The sequence below is a fragment of the Pogoniulus pusillus genome, chromosome Z (genome assembly GCF_015220805.1).
Source record: "Pogoniulus pusillus isolate bPogPus1 chromosome Z, bPogPus1.pri, whole genome shotgun sequence".
NCBI lineage: Eukaryota > Metazoa > Chordata > Aves > Piciformes > Lybiidae > Pogoniulus > Pogoniulus pusillus.
In genome coordinates this window covers 50,157,812-50,173,068 of record NC_087309.1, presented here as the reverse complement: position 1 = coordinate 50,173,068, position 15,257 = coordinate 50,157,812, and the positions used below count along the sequence as shown (strand labels likewise).

At 45.1% G+C, this 15,257-nt stretch overlaps 1 protein-coding gene across 1 annotated transcript in view; it reads right to left on the bottom strand.

Annotated features, from left to right (window-relative positions):
- Positions 1 to 15,257, bottom strand: part of TBCA (tubulin folding cofactor A) — a 46,029-nt gene that overhangs the window by 13,059 nt on the left and 17,713 nt on the right. Inside the window, exon 2 of the mRNA XM_064140002.1 lies at positions 234 to 339. Coding sequence (XP_063996072.1) covers positions 234 to 339 — 106 coding nt within the window. The remainder of the gene's footprint in view (positions 1 to 233; positions 340 to 15,257) is intronic.

Genomic DNA, 15,257 nt, shown 5'->3' with positions numbered 1-15,257 from the left:
GCGATCCTGACACCAAGAGCTAACTAATCCAGATGCACTGTCTTTATAGTTTGACAGTTATGGAATAAAGGGAAAAAAAACATTTCTACAAGTGCTTACTATGACTTCCACGGGATTTTAGTCTAGTATTTATATCATAGCAGTCTGGAAAAGACAGAACAGATTCTTTATTTAAGGACAGTTATGAATACAGCAAAGAAGGATTTTATAAAACAAGTTTTAGGACAGTTTACCTGCTTCTTAATTCCATAATCATCACATGCTTCAGCTTTCATTTTTTCAATCTTTTCTTCTTGCTGTTTTGCTTCTTTTTCATACATAACTTTCTCTTTCACCAATCTGCAATTAAACCAAATTATTGTGTTAATCTGGTTGTATTATAGGGAAAAGTTACACCATAGATAACAAACCCTGCCCATGAATGCCGCAACCCTAAATACAGTTTTATTTAAAAAGACTCTGTAGTCACTGCAAAAAAATAACATCTAGGAAATGCTGAATTTAGCTAAAATGCATAATTATTCTTATAATGTAAAATATTCGAAATTATTCTCTGTGAGCTTATCCATAAAGAATATCCTAAAAAAACGGTAACTGGTACTCCATTTCAAATACCTAACAGAAACAGAGAAGCTGCCTTATTGTCATGGAAAGCTAATAGGCCTAAAACATGTCCTGGCTTGCCCCACCCTTCTGCTGATGGGGGATGCAAGGGCGGGAGGAAAACAAAGGCTTGGACTATTATGTCCCCTCTCAGTGATAAACAGGTACCCGCAGGTGTTTATGCACTTGTGAGTGTCTTGTCCAAATAAGGGTAAACAAGCCCTGGTTTCACCTAACATGGTCAGTTTTGCAAGTGCCATTCTGATTGGTGAATCTCTGTGGCCAAAGGAGCCATTCACTCAGGCAAATAACATAAATGGAGCAAAGGTAAAAGCAGTTGTGCTGCCTCTACATCACTTCTCTGCCTCGGTGTGTGCTGCGCTGCTCTGACAACGTGCTCTGCCTCACTGATCTCAGCTTGGACAACTTGTTCTGCCCTGACTCATGCTTCAGACTAGCTTAGCCATGATGTTTGGGGCTTGAGCAACCTGGAAACTTAAGTGTCTCAAGTTTACCAGGAGAAGGCATTAAGTGCCTCATGATGTGGTGAGAAGTGCCACTCACATCTGCTCTCTGCACATCTGCAAGAGATCCTGCCTGCACCTCTGCAAACCTCTGTGCCAAGAGGAACCAGGATCAAGTTAGAATTCGTCCGCCTCTTTCTCGGCACCCTGCTAGAGCCTGGGAAGATCCAGAAGCCTCTCAATGCCTATCAAGATGCCAAACAGTTCCAATACTGCTGCAAAGGAGCCAGGGACTATCTTGAAATTCCTACTCCTCCACTGCTGTGAGTAGCACAGACATTCCCTAGGGCTCCGGGCTGCCTTTTTTTGTAAGTGGCGCAAAGCCATTTTGTGGCTAAACTTTACGTTTTCAGATTCTCCTGAATGAACTGCCCATAAGCATCCTGGTGAAGATTCTTCCCAACTGAGTTAGAACCTGAATTTAACTAGTTTGTGGGTGAGGCTTTTTTGAAATAAAATAACTACATATTTTATAATTCCTGCCTTGTTAATTCCCTAACTAATCAGGATTTGCCAGATTTTCTCAACATCATCCAGGTTCTTAGTTTTGTGAGTCACCTACACTGGCCTTCACAGTCACATGGTCTTTCCTATTCACTGCTAAGTAACACCACTGCACCCCAAATATTAGGACGAATAATAGACAACCTGCTTAGTTGTAACTTTGAAAAAAAATATCTATCAGATGTAAATGCAAAGAAACAGCTCTTTCAGGTTCAGAAACTGATCCTAGAGCATTTTTTCCTCATCACTACATTTTATGCCATTAAATGTATTATTTCACATACTAGTTCAATAACGAAAAGCGAAATTTCCAAACTACACAGTAACCTCATAGTCTTACATTTCTTTGGAGTATTTTCTCCCTTTACCTGAATGCTGGTTTGGGTGTTACAGACAAAAGTAACAGTTCCATAATTTACACTACAGCAATCTTCTTTATGGCCTGTCTTTCAAAGGGAAAAGAATTAATCTTTTAATGCTAAAAATGGACCCATTTTTGGGACCATGGTACTTTCTGCTAAGACACATAGATTCAAGAGTAATTTTAAAAGTGTTGAAAGTCAGAAGGGAACATAAAGGCAGTCTACTATGATTCCCTACAGGCATTTTTACATTGCAATCCCATTATCAAATTTTATTATTTGTTGTTACTGCAGCTTGGTCACTGCACCTCCTGCTTTGCTATGTATAATTATTAGGCATACACTGGATTACGTAATGCTAATCTGAACCAAAACATCCTTTAGTATTTAGAAAATAATTTCTGATCACATAGTTCAGGACCAAACCAAATATTACAATAATACTGCAAACCTGAGAGCATGCCAAAGAAAATCTTTCCTTGAACAGGAATAAGCATCAGATGGGCCTATGTAATATTGCTTAAGGAGAATTTAACTGCCAAAAGAACATAATCAGATTGAAGAAGCAAAGATGATACACAAATGAAAAAAGAATAAATAGACGTCAAGAGCTTCATGGTCACGTTAGTGCATTAGAGCAAATTAATTCCTAATTTGTCACAGTTAAGTACCTTACTAGAAGTGATGCTAAGATGGAGAGAGTAATACTGGCAATATAAGAACTTTTTGTTAACTGAAGCTACCCCAAAAGCACCACTCAAGTAGTATCTTGAGAAAAATTCCAAAGAGAGTATAGTGATACTGCAACAACTGAAAACTCTCCTTGCCTTCACTGCAGTAAACTCTAACATAATCAAAACTGTTTTACTAAAATAGCTTTAAGCTATGGTTCCACAACAGCTGATCTAAGGTGGGAGGTGACAATATGCACCTGAACTCATAAATCACACACAAATGCTTCTAAAGAAGCCTTAACAGTGTGTGGAGTGCATACTGTAGGTATGGTCTAAACTGGTTTCTACAAGTCAGTCAAGTACTAGCTTAGGGAAGTAGTACTGGGGAAAGACAGCAGCCTAATTACTAATAATAAAGACACTACATCAGCCACTGTAATTCCAACTACTGGAACTAGCTCCAGTATTAGCATCAACAAATATTGATTTAGTAGAGGATGAGTTAATTGTTTTATCAAGGTTACTTGATTTAATTCCAGACAGTATTATTTGCATTACTATTTTTAGGTTGAAAAAAAAGTTAATTTTAATCAACCTGTGAGACAGATGAATTTTTAACAAGAACAGCAAATTCCCATAGGGAGGAAGGGAAGAGAGATATGATTAAATGCAGGTTTTATGTTGATTTACTTACTGAAGTGTGCATGCCATTGAAACTAGTCAACTTGCACTGCTAAACTCAGCTCCAAGTGCTGGGTGCTGCACTTTGGCCACAACAACCCCATGCAGAGATACAGGCTGGGGTCGGAGTGGCTGGAGAGCAGCCGGACAGAGAGGGATCTGGGGGTACTGATTGATACCCGCCTGAACATGAGCCAGCAGTGTGCCCAGGTGGCCAAGAGAGCCAGTGGCATCCTGGCCTGCATCAGGAATGGTGTGGTCAGCAGGAGCAGGGAGGTCATTCTGCCCCTGTACTCTGCACTGGTTAGACCACACCTTGAGTACTGTGTTCAGTTCTGGGCCCCCCAGTTTAGGAGGGACATTGAGATGCTTGAGCGTGTCCAGAGAAGGGCGACGAGGCTGGTGAGAGGCCTTGAGCACAGCCCTACGAGGAGAGGCTGAGGGAGCTGGGATTGTTTAGCCTGGAGAAGAGGAGGCTCAGGGGAGACCTTATTGCTGTCTACAACTACCTGAGGGGTGGTTGTGGCCAGGGGGAGGTTGCTCTCTTCTCTCAGGTGGCCAGCACCAGAACAAGAGGACACAGCCTCAAGCTACTTCAGGGGAAATTTAGGCTCGAGGTGAGGAGGAAGTTCTTCACTGAGAGAGTCACTGGACACTGGAATGGGCTGCCCGGGGAGGTGGTGGAGTCGCCGTCCCTGGGGCTGTTCAAGGCAAGATTGGATGTGGCACTTGGTGCCATGGTCTAGCCTTGAGCTCTGTGGTAAAGGGTTGGACTTGATGATCTATGAGGTCTCTTCCAACCTTTTTGATACTGTGATACCTGTATTTTTTAGCTAAAACAAAAGCCACAGTGTTTGTCATTGCTTATATTTTCACATCGTCTCCCATTCACATCTCCATTTATGCACACTAACTTTTCAAAGTGATTGATATTCAAGTTTGTTTATTTTTATCAAACAGGGAAGGACTGTATGTTCTGGTCTGATTTTGAACTGAATATAATTTTTTCCATCAACTTTCTTATATCTGGATGAACTCCAACTGTATTTATCCACTTATTTTTATTTCTGTAGTAATTGTACATTTCAGAAGAACTTGAAATATTCTGTTTAATAAAAAAGAAGGAAATATTTGAAACCTGAAATATGACTGCTTTCCATGACAATTTTTTTACTGCACTTTGTTCAATAATCTGAGTTGTCCAACTTAACATTTCATTGTCTTGGGTTCACTTGCAAGTCCCCAGAGACTCTAATAAATTTAATAGACCCAATGACAATTTATAGAATTTATAGAGTGCCCTCCCCTCTTCCCCCTCCTCTCCCAAAAAATAGAGATTAGATACAGGGAGAGAGAGAGAGGTAAGCACACCCAAATAAATCAATCTCACTCGATTTGGAAGTTAAAAAGGAAAAGTTTAACAATAACTTAGAAAAGGTATTGGAGGTAGGGAAGTTTACAAAGGATAAGGAAGGGAAAACAGCAAAATACAAAAAAAGGGATGGATACAACCCGAGCAATGTGATGGTGTCTCTGCCTCGTGGCTGCCACGTGGTGTGCTGGTATGCAGTGTGTGTGTGTGTGTGTGTCAAGAGAGAGCAAAGAAAAAGAGGGCTAGGAGCAGGAAGCTCCTCTGTTTTATAGGACAGGAAGTGGGGGGAGTGGACTAACCATCACCTGGAGTGTGGCCCACCCCTGGCGAGGGGCCAAGACCCTTAGGGTCAGGTTCAGGGTTACGCCCCCCTGGAGTGTTAACCCTATACATTCCACCCCTTGGTTAGACCACTTCCACCTTCCTACGAACAGTCTTCTTCTCCAAAGATGGGAAAACGTGTCCATGGGTTAAGAGTTCTTGAAGTCCTTCTTGGTCCCCAGCTGTATCCCAAGGCGATGTGCTCCTCTGGTCCGGTGCAGGTTGGTGAGGTGTGAGCAGGACAGGAACGGAAGAAAAGTCAGTGAAACAGGAACAGTTCTTGTTGGGACTCAGCAAAGAGTCTTTTCCCTCTGTGAAGAAAACATCAGGAACAGTCTCTTGGTGTCTGGCATCAGGGGAACAGGTGTAGATGAGATGGCTGTAGACATCCTCTGGGGGGAAATCAGGAACAGTCTCTCACTGCAGGGCATCAGTGATGAATCAGATGCAGGGTTCTGGTTGGACGCCGTGGTGTGATGTGATGCGATGCTGTAGGACTCTGGATAGCTGCTGCTGTCATGTAGGTTCTGTTGGACGCCGTGTAGTGGTGAGGGTGTAACTACAAAAACAACTTGTAACCCCTTATGAACTATAATACAAGTATCACACAACTATGATACAACTAGTATACAACTATAATACAAGATAACCTGAAAGTATCTGGAACACATGGAATCAACTCTGAGATTTCAAACCTTTTCAGCTAAAGAGAGATTTCTCTGAGGGACACACTCGATAGTACCAGTTTCCATCATCACCCAGTATGTGTGACCAGGACCCTCTGCAGATACCACCCCTTTGATAGGTTTTCCCCCACCAGAGGCAGGAGCAACCCACACAGTTTTTCCCAGTAGATTCCTTTCACAGACTACAGGAACTCCATCTCCCTCAACTATGGGCAGTAGGGCAGACTGAGCAGGACCAGCTCTGTTAACTGGTCCCCTGCTATTCACCAGCCAAGTGGCTTCTGCAAGGTGCTTCTCCCAGTTTCTGAGAGTTCCACCTCCCATAGCCTTCAGGGTGGTTTTCAGCAGGCCATTGTGTCGCTCAATCTTTCCTGCAGCCTGTGGGTAGTATGGGATGTGGTAAACCCATTCTATCCCATGCTCTTTTGCCCAGTTGCTTACAAGGTGGTTCTTGAAATGGGTCCCGTTGTCTGACTCAATTCTCTCTGGGGTACTGTGTCTCCACAGGATGTGGCTCTGCAGGCCCAGAATGGTGTTACAGGCAGTAGCATGAGGTACTGGGTAGGTTTCCAGCCACCCCATGCTTCCCTCCACCATGGTTAACACATACTGCTTGCCACTGCAAGACCGAGGCAGAGTGATGTAATTGATCTGCCAGGCCTCCCCATACCTGTACTTTGACCACCGTCCCCCGTACCACAAAGGCTTCATGTGCTTAGCTTGCTTTATGGTGGCACAGATGTCACATTCATGCATAACCTGAGTTATGGCCTCCATGGATATGTCCACGGATCTGTCTCGGGCCCATTGGTATGTAGCATCTCTTCCTTGGTGGCCAGAAGAGTCATGTGCCCACCGAGCTAAGAACAGTTCACCTTTGTGATTCCAGTCCAGGTCAATCTGGCAGATGTGGGCAGCCAGGTCAGCTTGGTGGTTATGCTGCTGCTCTTCAGTGGCTCTGCTCTTTGGGATGTGAGCACTGATGTGTCGGATTTTAACTGGTAGTTTGTCCAGGCGTGCAGAAATGTCTTGCCAGAGATCAGCAGCCCAAATAGGCTTCCCTTTTCTCTGCCAATCATTTCTCTTCCACTCCTTCAGCCACCCCCATAAGGCATTTGCTACCATCCATGAGTCGGTGTAGATGTATAGCATTGGTCACTGCTCTCGTTCTGCAATGTCCAGGGCCAGCTGGATGGCTTTCACCTCAGCATACTGGCTGGATTCACCTTGCCTCTGCAACCCTGCGTGTGGGGTTCCAGACGGCAGCCTTCCATCTTCGCTTGCTGCCTACCAGGCGGCAGGATCCATCTGTGAACAGAGCATATGCCTTTTCCTCCTCAGGGAGGTCACTGTATGGGGGGGCTTCCTCGGCACGGGTCACTGCCTTCTCTTCTGCTGGCTTTCCAAAGTCAGTGCCCTCTGGCCAGTTGGTGATGACCTCCACAATGCCTGGGCGCTCAAGAGTCCCCATCCTAGCCCTCTGAGTTATCAGAGCCATCCACTTACTCCAAGTGGCATCTGTGGCATGGTGCGGAGTTGAACCCTTCCCTTTAAACATCCAAGTCAGGACTGGAAGCCTTGGAGCTAAAAGGAGTGGTGACTCCGTCCCAATCACCTCAGAGGCAGCTCTAACTCCCTCATAGGCAGCTAGGATTTCTTTCTCTGTGGGGGTATACTTGGTCTCTGAGCCTTTGTATGCCTTGCTCCAGAACCCGAGTGGGCGGCCTCTTGTCTCATCAGGAGCTTTCTGCCATAGGCTCCAGCTAGGACCATTCTCACCGGCTGCTGTGTAGAGAATGTTCTTAATCTCTGGGCCGGTTCGAACTGGTCCCAAGGCCATGGCATGGACCACCTCTCGTTTGATCTGGTCAAATGCCACCTGCTGCTCAGGTCCCCACCCAAAGTTATTCCTCTTTCTTGTAACGTCAAAGAGGGGTTTCACAATTTGACTGTACCCGGGAATGTGCATCTTCCAAAAGCCCACAAACCCCAGGAAGGATTGTGTCTCCTTCCGGTTAGTGGGTTCCACCATAGTGGCCACTTTATTCACCACATCCATAGGGATGTGGCGTCGGCCATCCTGCCATCGAACTCCCAGGAACTGGATCTCTCTGGCAGGCCCTTTCACTTTGCTTCTCTTAATGGCAAAACCAGCATCCAACAGGATATTAATGATCTTCTCACCCTTCTGGAAGACCTCCTCTGCTGTCTCACCCCATACAATGATGTCATCGATGTACTGCAGATGTTCAGGAGCTCCACCCTTCTCCAGTGCAGTCTGGATGATGCTATGGCAGATTGTAGGGCTGTGCTTCCACCCTTGAGGCAGTCTGTTCCAGTGGTACTGGACTCCTCTCCAGGTGAAGGCAAACTGTGGCCTACATTCTTCTGCAATGGGGATGGAGAAGAAAGCATTAGCAGTGTCGATTGTGGCATACCATTTGGCCTCCTTCGTTTCCAGTTCATACTGCAGCTCCAACATATCAGGCACGGCTGCGCTAATTGGGAGGAGTCACTTCATTCAGGCCTCTGAAGTCCACAGTCAATCTCCATTCCCCATTCTCCTTCCACACAGGCCATATCGGGCTGTTGAAGGGCGAGTGGCTCTTGCTGATGACAAGCTGCTGCTCCAGGCGGCGAATCGGCTGCTGTATGGGTAGCAGGGAGTCTCTGTTGGTGCGGTATTGCCTGCGATGAACTATACGAGAAGCAACAGGTAACTTAACATCTTCCACCTTGTGGGTACCAACCACGGAAGGGCCATCTGACAGGGCAGGCATGATAGACAGCTGCTCTTTGTCTGCAGTCTCTACAGTTGCTATGCCAAATGCCCACTTGTTCCCCTTCGGATCTTTAAAGTACCCTTCCCGGAGAAAGTCAATCCCCAGGATGCAAGGTGCATCAGGGCCAGTTACTATGGTGTGCTTCTCCCACACATTCCCGGTGAGGCTTATCTCAGCCTGCAGCACAGTCAACTCCTGAGACCCCCCTGTGACTCCTGAAATTGTAATAGTTTCTGTCCCCCTATGGCTGGAGGGGATCAGAGTGCATTGGGCACCGGTGTCTACCAACGCTCTGTACTTCTCGGCTTCAGAAGTGCCAGGCCATTTCACAAACACGTCCCAATATACTCTGTTATCCCTGGCCTCCGCCTGGCTGGATACAGGGCACCTCTAATGCTGAGCAGTGTGACCGCATGAGGCACATGGACCTGAGTTACTGGCCTCACCACCCCTTGGGCGAGAGGGCTGCCTGCGGGACACTGAGGCAACCCCTCTTCTGGAGGAGTTATTCCTTGTGTTTGTCCCCTGCAGTTCCCTTACTCTGGCCCATAGAGCCGAGGTGGGCTGGCCATGCCATCTGTCCATGTTTTCCCCATGTTCACACAGTGTTCTCCAGAGTGACCCCCTGTGTGTACCCTGTCTGCTCTGGGCTGGTCTCCTGCGGGGAGGAGGAGGAGCACGGCGGCGTGTGTTCCTTACAGCTGAGACTTGCACCCATTCTGAAGGTGAAGAGCAGTCATCCTCTGCCTTCTGCAGTTCAGAGAAAAAGGCTTTTAGCTCATTCACTTCTTGGGTGAGGGTCTCTACAGTGGCAATTAAGGTTTTCCTCGACAAACTGTCTTCAAACTGTCTCAGGTCATTCACAAACTCCCTGATTGTGGGAAGGTTGTTGGGGTCTCTGCCCAGCAGCAGTGCTCCCAGTGTAAGGGCATATGTGGAAGGGGCACACTGGGTCAGTTTCTTTAAGAGGGCTGGCTTCATGCGGACATCATCAGGGTCCGAGGGCCTCTGGTCGGCTCCATAAATTATCTCCTGAACCGCCATCTGCCTCAGGTATGAGATCCCCTGTTCCATACCTGTCCATTTAAGGGGATGGAAAATCATGTCATCCTTGGTGGGGTATCTGTATCTCACGGCTATGAGAAGCCTGGCCCAGAGTGGGTACCATCCAGTCTTCCCAGCTCTTTATCTACACCCTCATCCCTTGACAAGGATCCCAACTGCTTTGCCTCCCTCTGATCTAGGTCCACGGTGTCTGCTCCTGCATTCCAACATTTCAAAAGCCAGGCTAAAAGGGACTGTCCATTTGCCCTTGCATACTCCTGCCTTGTGTGCCTGATTTCCTTTCTGGGCGTGGAGCTGATAAGGATAACTCCATTATCAGGTCCATTTCCAGCTGGTTGCTGTCGCTGGGGGGTGCTGGTTCCCGAAGAGGTCCCTTGCCCTGGATCTGTGTCTGTGGGAGGGTTCCTGTGTGTTCTAACTTGCCGCGTGGTGATGGGGGCAAGATGGATGGGGCTGGGCTGTGGGGGCAGGGTCCGGGGGGCTGCTCTGGATGGGACCAGGGGCGGAGTTTTGGGCGGAGCCGTGCTAGGGGCGGTGCCTGTGCTTGGGGCTGCCTGACCCGTCGGACTGGTCTGACCTGTTGCCCACCCCCCGCAGCTGCAGCCAGGGCAGTGAGAGCCACCCCTCCCCCTAAGGGTCCTAATGGCGGGACCCACACCAGCTCTCCACGTGTTCCAGCTTAGAGCTACATTGTAAATTCCCAAAACCACATTCAAACACAGTGAAATAACAGTTATCCAGTGCCATTTCTCCCCCAAAATATCTGGAGCTTCTGTGTCCCAACACATATACTCATATTGATTCCATGTTCCAGAAACATTTCTAAACACAGTTAGATTACTAACAGAATTCAGGAAATAGGCATAGACTCGGACAGGCAAATACTTAGAATATTCCCAGACCATATCAATGACAATCCAGAAGACATGGTAACTTATAAACTTTAACACCCAGGACCAAAATAGACATCCAAAAGCGTGAATGATTAAGACTCTCAGAATATCCATTTTTTAACTTCCAAATCTTCTCTGAAAGAATTCTTTCTATCTGGCCCCACATTGGGCACCAAATAAATTGTCTTGGGTTCACTTGCAAGTCCCCAGAGACTCTAATAAATTTAATAGACCCAATGACAATTTATAGAATTTATAGAGTGCCCTCCCCTCTTCCCCCTCCTCTCCCAAAAAATAGAGATTAGATACAGGGAGAGAGAGAGAGGTAAGCACACCCAAATAAATCAATCTCACTCGATTTGGAAGTTAAAAAGGAAAAGTTTAACAATAACTTAGAAAAGGTATTGGAGGTAGGGAAGTTTACAAAGGATAAGGAAGGGAAAACAGCAAAATACAAAAAAAGGGATGGATACAACCCGAGCAATGTGATGGTGTCTCTGCCTCGTGGCTGCCACGTGGTGTGCTGGTATGCAGTGTGTGTGTGTGTGTCAAGAGAGAGCAAAGAAAAAGAGGGCTAGGAGCAGGAAGCTCCTCTGTTTTATAGGACAGGAAGTGGGGGGAGTGGGCTAACCATCACCTGGAGTGTGGCCCACCCCTGGCGAGGGGCCAAGACCCTTAGGGTCAGGCTCAGGGTTACGTCCCCCTGGAGTGTTAACCCTATACATTCATCTATCATTCATAAGAATGGGATGCTGATGTTTAATTTCATTATAAAGTTTTGCTTTGAAAAAGTTTCCCATACTAAATCCTTCCTCTAGATGTCATGAAGCTATTTCTACTGAGTATGTAGCTTCAGAAATGCTAAATTAACTCAATAGCTTACTTTCAAATGAAAAACAAAATTTAAGAATGGAGTAGTATTACTCTTAATCATTTAAAATTTTCAGCAGAATTCTACACAAAAATAACCACATGACACTTTGTTTTTCTCTTCTCCCTTCACTCTTTGACTGTGTAAAAACAAGATTCTACACTGGGGTTTGCTTTTGTAGGATTTTGGGTTTTTTGTTTGTTTGTATTGTTTTGCTGTGGGTTTTTTTTGCCAAAAAGCTTAAAAGGAATACTAAATAAGAATCTTTATATATAGTGTGATCGTACACAGTGAACAGAGGAAGAATAAATACTAGAAAAAGCCAGACCATTATTTCATTGATTTGTGTTTGTTGCATTTCAAGTATGTAGTCATATGAAAAAAAATCTGAAACCATAAGAACCAATACAAGCATATTTTTAGCAGACATTCTACAGTGTCATGAGAAATATAAGCTACACTGACTTTGAACTGTGAGAGAAACAGAAAAAGATAGAAAGAGAAAAGAGTGTGCAAAAAGAGAGAGAAAAGGGAAAAGAAGGAGCAAAAAGAGAGAGAGCAGAGAGAAAGAAAGTGAGAGACAGAAAGAAAAAGAATAAGAAAGAGAGGGTGGAGAGGGAGAACAGGGAGGGGAGTAGGGGAAGAGAGGGAGAGAGAGGGGGAAGAGAGGGGAGAGAGGGGGGAGGGGAGAGGGGGAAGGGAGAGAAAAAGAGGAGAAAGAGGAAAGAGAGAAATAGAGAGAAGAAAGAGAAAAGAGGAAGAAAGAAAAAGAGAAAAACAGAAGAAGAGTGAGAGTGTGAGAGAAAAGAGAAAAAAGAGAGAAAGAGACAGCGAGTAAGACTGAGAAAAAGAGAGAAAGTGAAAGAGAGAAAATAGAAAAGAGAAAGAGAAAAGAGAGAGAGAGAGGGAAAAAAAAGAGACATAAGGTGTGCTAGTTTGAGCCTAGCTAGAATGTTTTGGTGAGAAAAGTAGGTTATAGGCTGAGAGGGAGGGAGAATGAGGGAGGGAGAACCAATGTAGATTACTTTTTATAATAGTTAACTTGTATAATACACACATAATTTGTATATTACACATATATGTAACATTTGTTTACTTCACATGTATACATTCCATAATAGACAGTTCCTTAAAATATCCTCTTGTTTTCAAACAATCTGTCAACTGGTCCCCTTCTGAAACCCTACGGTTTAGCCTTATATTAGCAGATGACACTAAGCTGGGGGCAGATGTGATTGAGCTGGAGGGCAGAAGGGCTCTGCAGCGGGACCTTGACCGCCTGGACAGATGGGCAGAGTCCAATGGGATGGCATTCAATAGCTCCAAGTGCCGGGTGCTGCACTTTGGCCACAACAACCCCATGCAGAGATACAGGCTGGGGTCGGAGTGGCTGGAGAGCAGCCAGACAGAGAGGGATCTGGGGGTACTGATTGATACCCGCCTGAACATGAGCCAGCAGTGTGCCCAGGTGGCCAAGAGAGCCAGTGGCATCCTGGCCTGCATCAGGAATGGTGTGGTCAGCAGGAGCAGGGAGGTCATTCTGCCCCTGTACTCTGCACTGGTTAGACCACACCTTGAGTACTGTGTTCAGTTCTGGGCTCCCCAGTTTAGAAGGGACATTGAGATGCTTGAGCGTGTCCAGAGAAGGGCGACGAGGCTGGGGAGAGGCCTCGAGCACAAGCCCTACGAGGAGAGGCTGAGGGAGCTGGGATTGTTTAGCCTGGAGAAGAGGAGGCTCAGGAGTGACCTTATTGTTGTCTACAACTACCTGAGGGGTGGTTGTGGCCAGGGGGAGGTTGCTCTCTTCTCTCAGGTGGCCAGCACCAGAACGAGAGGACACAGCCTCAGGCTGCGCCAGGGGAAATTTAGGCTGGAGGTGAGGAGAAAGTTCTTCACTGAGAGAGTCATTGGACACTGGAATGGGCTGCCCGGGGAGGTGGTGGAGTCGCCGTCCCTGGGGCTGTTCAAGGCAAGATTGGATGTGGCACTTGGTGCCATGGTCTAGCCTTGAGCTCTGTGGTAAAGGGTTGGACTTGATGATCTGTGAGGTCTCTTCCAACCCTGATGATACTGTGATACATCATACCTTGCATACTGCAATAGCGCTGAAAATAAACCAAACATTTATCACAAAAGAAGCTCTATGCATTGTAAGACATGCTGTGTTATGAAATGTTGTATCAGCTCTGTGACCAGTTATCTCTTAAATTAGGAATCTCAGTCTGCGTTCTAGGAGTTGCTCTTTTTATTTTCTTCTTTCATAAAAATGAGCCTTTATTTTAGTATCCATAATGACAACCTGGATGGACACCAAGAGCAGGGAAGGGTAATCACCCTTTATAAAAGAAAAATCTTATATTTGTTCACAAAAGATAAATTCTAATCTTTTGTTCTTTCAAAGTTTAAAAAAAAAAAAAAAAAAAGCATCTATTATAACAGGTATCCTCTTAGCTACCTTAAACTACTAATGTATCTTCCAAACTCTTCTGAAGCACAACTATAACATAAGTAAATGGAAATGAAGTCTCCAGACGTACAGCCTTCAGTGTAAAACACTACTTTAGTTAAAACAAGAGTGATTTGTAGTAAAACCAAACCAACATATGACAGTTACAATTAAGGAATCATCTGTACTAACAGAATGAATGCATTAATTTTAGTATACAAGTTCAGGATGAATATTTAATTCAGAAAAGCCTCTAAGGCAAGGGTCCTCAATCTTTTTAAAGAGGGGGCCAGTTCACTATCCCTCAGACACTGTCGGGGTCCAGACTATAGTTTGGAAAAAAATGAAGGAATTCCTATGCACACTGCACATACTTTATTTGTAGTAGTGTATGAAAAACAGGAAAAAGAATGCAATATTTAAAGTGAAGAACAACTGTAATCAACAAAACCAAATAATATTTCAATGCGAACTATAGGCCTGCTTTTGGCTAACGAGATGGCCAATGTTAGGTTCCATATCTGTCACTGCTAGTCATAGCAAGTGACGCAAGTGTTCATCAGTTAGTCTGGATCTGATCGGAGATTTCAGATGTTTCATTTGGGAAAAAGTCTGCTCACAGACATAGGTGCTGCCAAAGATCTCTCTAAGGGGAGAGATGCATAGAAATTAGTAAGGCTGTTTGATTTGAATGCATCTTTCATCGAGTCACAAGTCTGTAGTTCGGCCAATTCCATTTGGTAAATTGGATCAACAGTTTCAATGTCAACAGAAAATGGGTTCTGGAAAAGCTGTATGTCCTGTTCATGGAGATGAAGCTCTTTAAATATAACTTGAAACTCCTTTTGTAACATTTTTAGTACATCCATACATATTTTGTTTGGGAATGCAACTGCTGGTTTTTCTGCTGACAGGTTTTGAGTTGTGGGGAGATGGAAGAAGTTTTCCTCCTTTACTTGGTTAATGAGCAGGACTAATATGACTTGAAATGCTTTCACATGTGAATACCTATCACAGATGAGCTTCCCCTATCCTTGAAGCTGGACACTGAAATTGTTGAGTAGCTCTGTTACATCTATCACAAATGCAAGGTGCCATTTCCGTTCTGCATCTTTGAGCTCTGGTACTTCTTTGTTTTTAGAAAGCATAAAATCATAAACCTGTGGAAGTAAGTGATAAAATCACTTCAAAACCCTCCCTGGACTCAGCCAACGGACTTCTGTGTGGTACAGAATATCTTCATAGGCAACATATAGCTCAGACAGAAATTCCTGAAACTGTCTGTGGTTTAGTGCATGAGCTCTAATGAAGTTAACACAAGAAACCACAATTTTCATGACAGAGACCAGCTGCAGTGATTGACAACACAGTGCTTGTCAGTGGATGATGCAGCGTATGACCATTGGGTGTGAATGGTTGCATTTGTCCATCTCTTTGTTAATGCATGCAACCACTCCTTTCATGGACCCCAC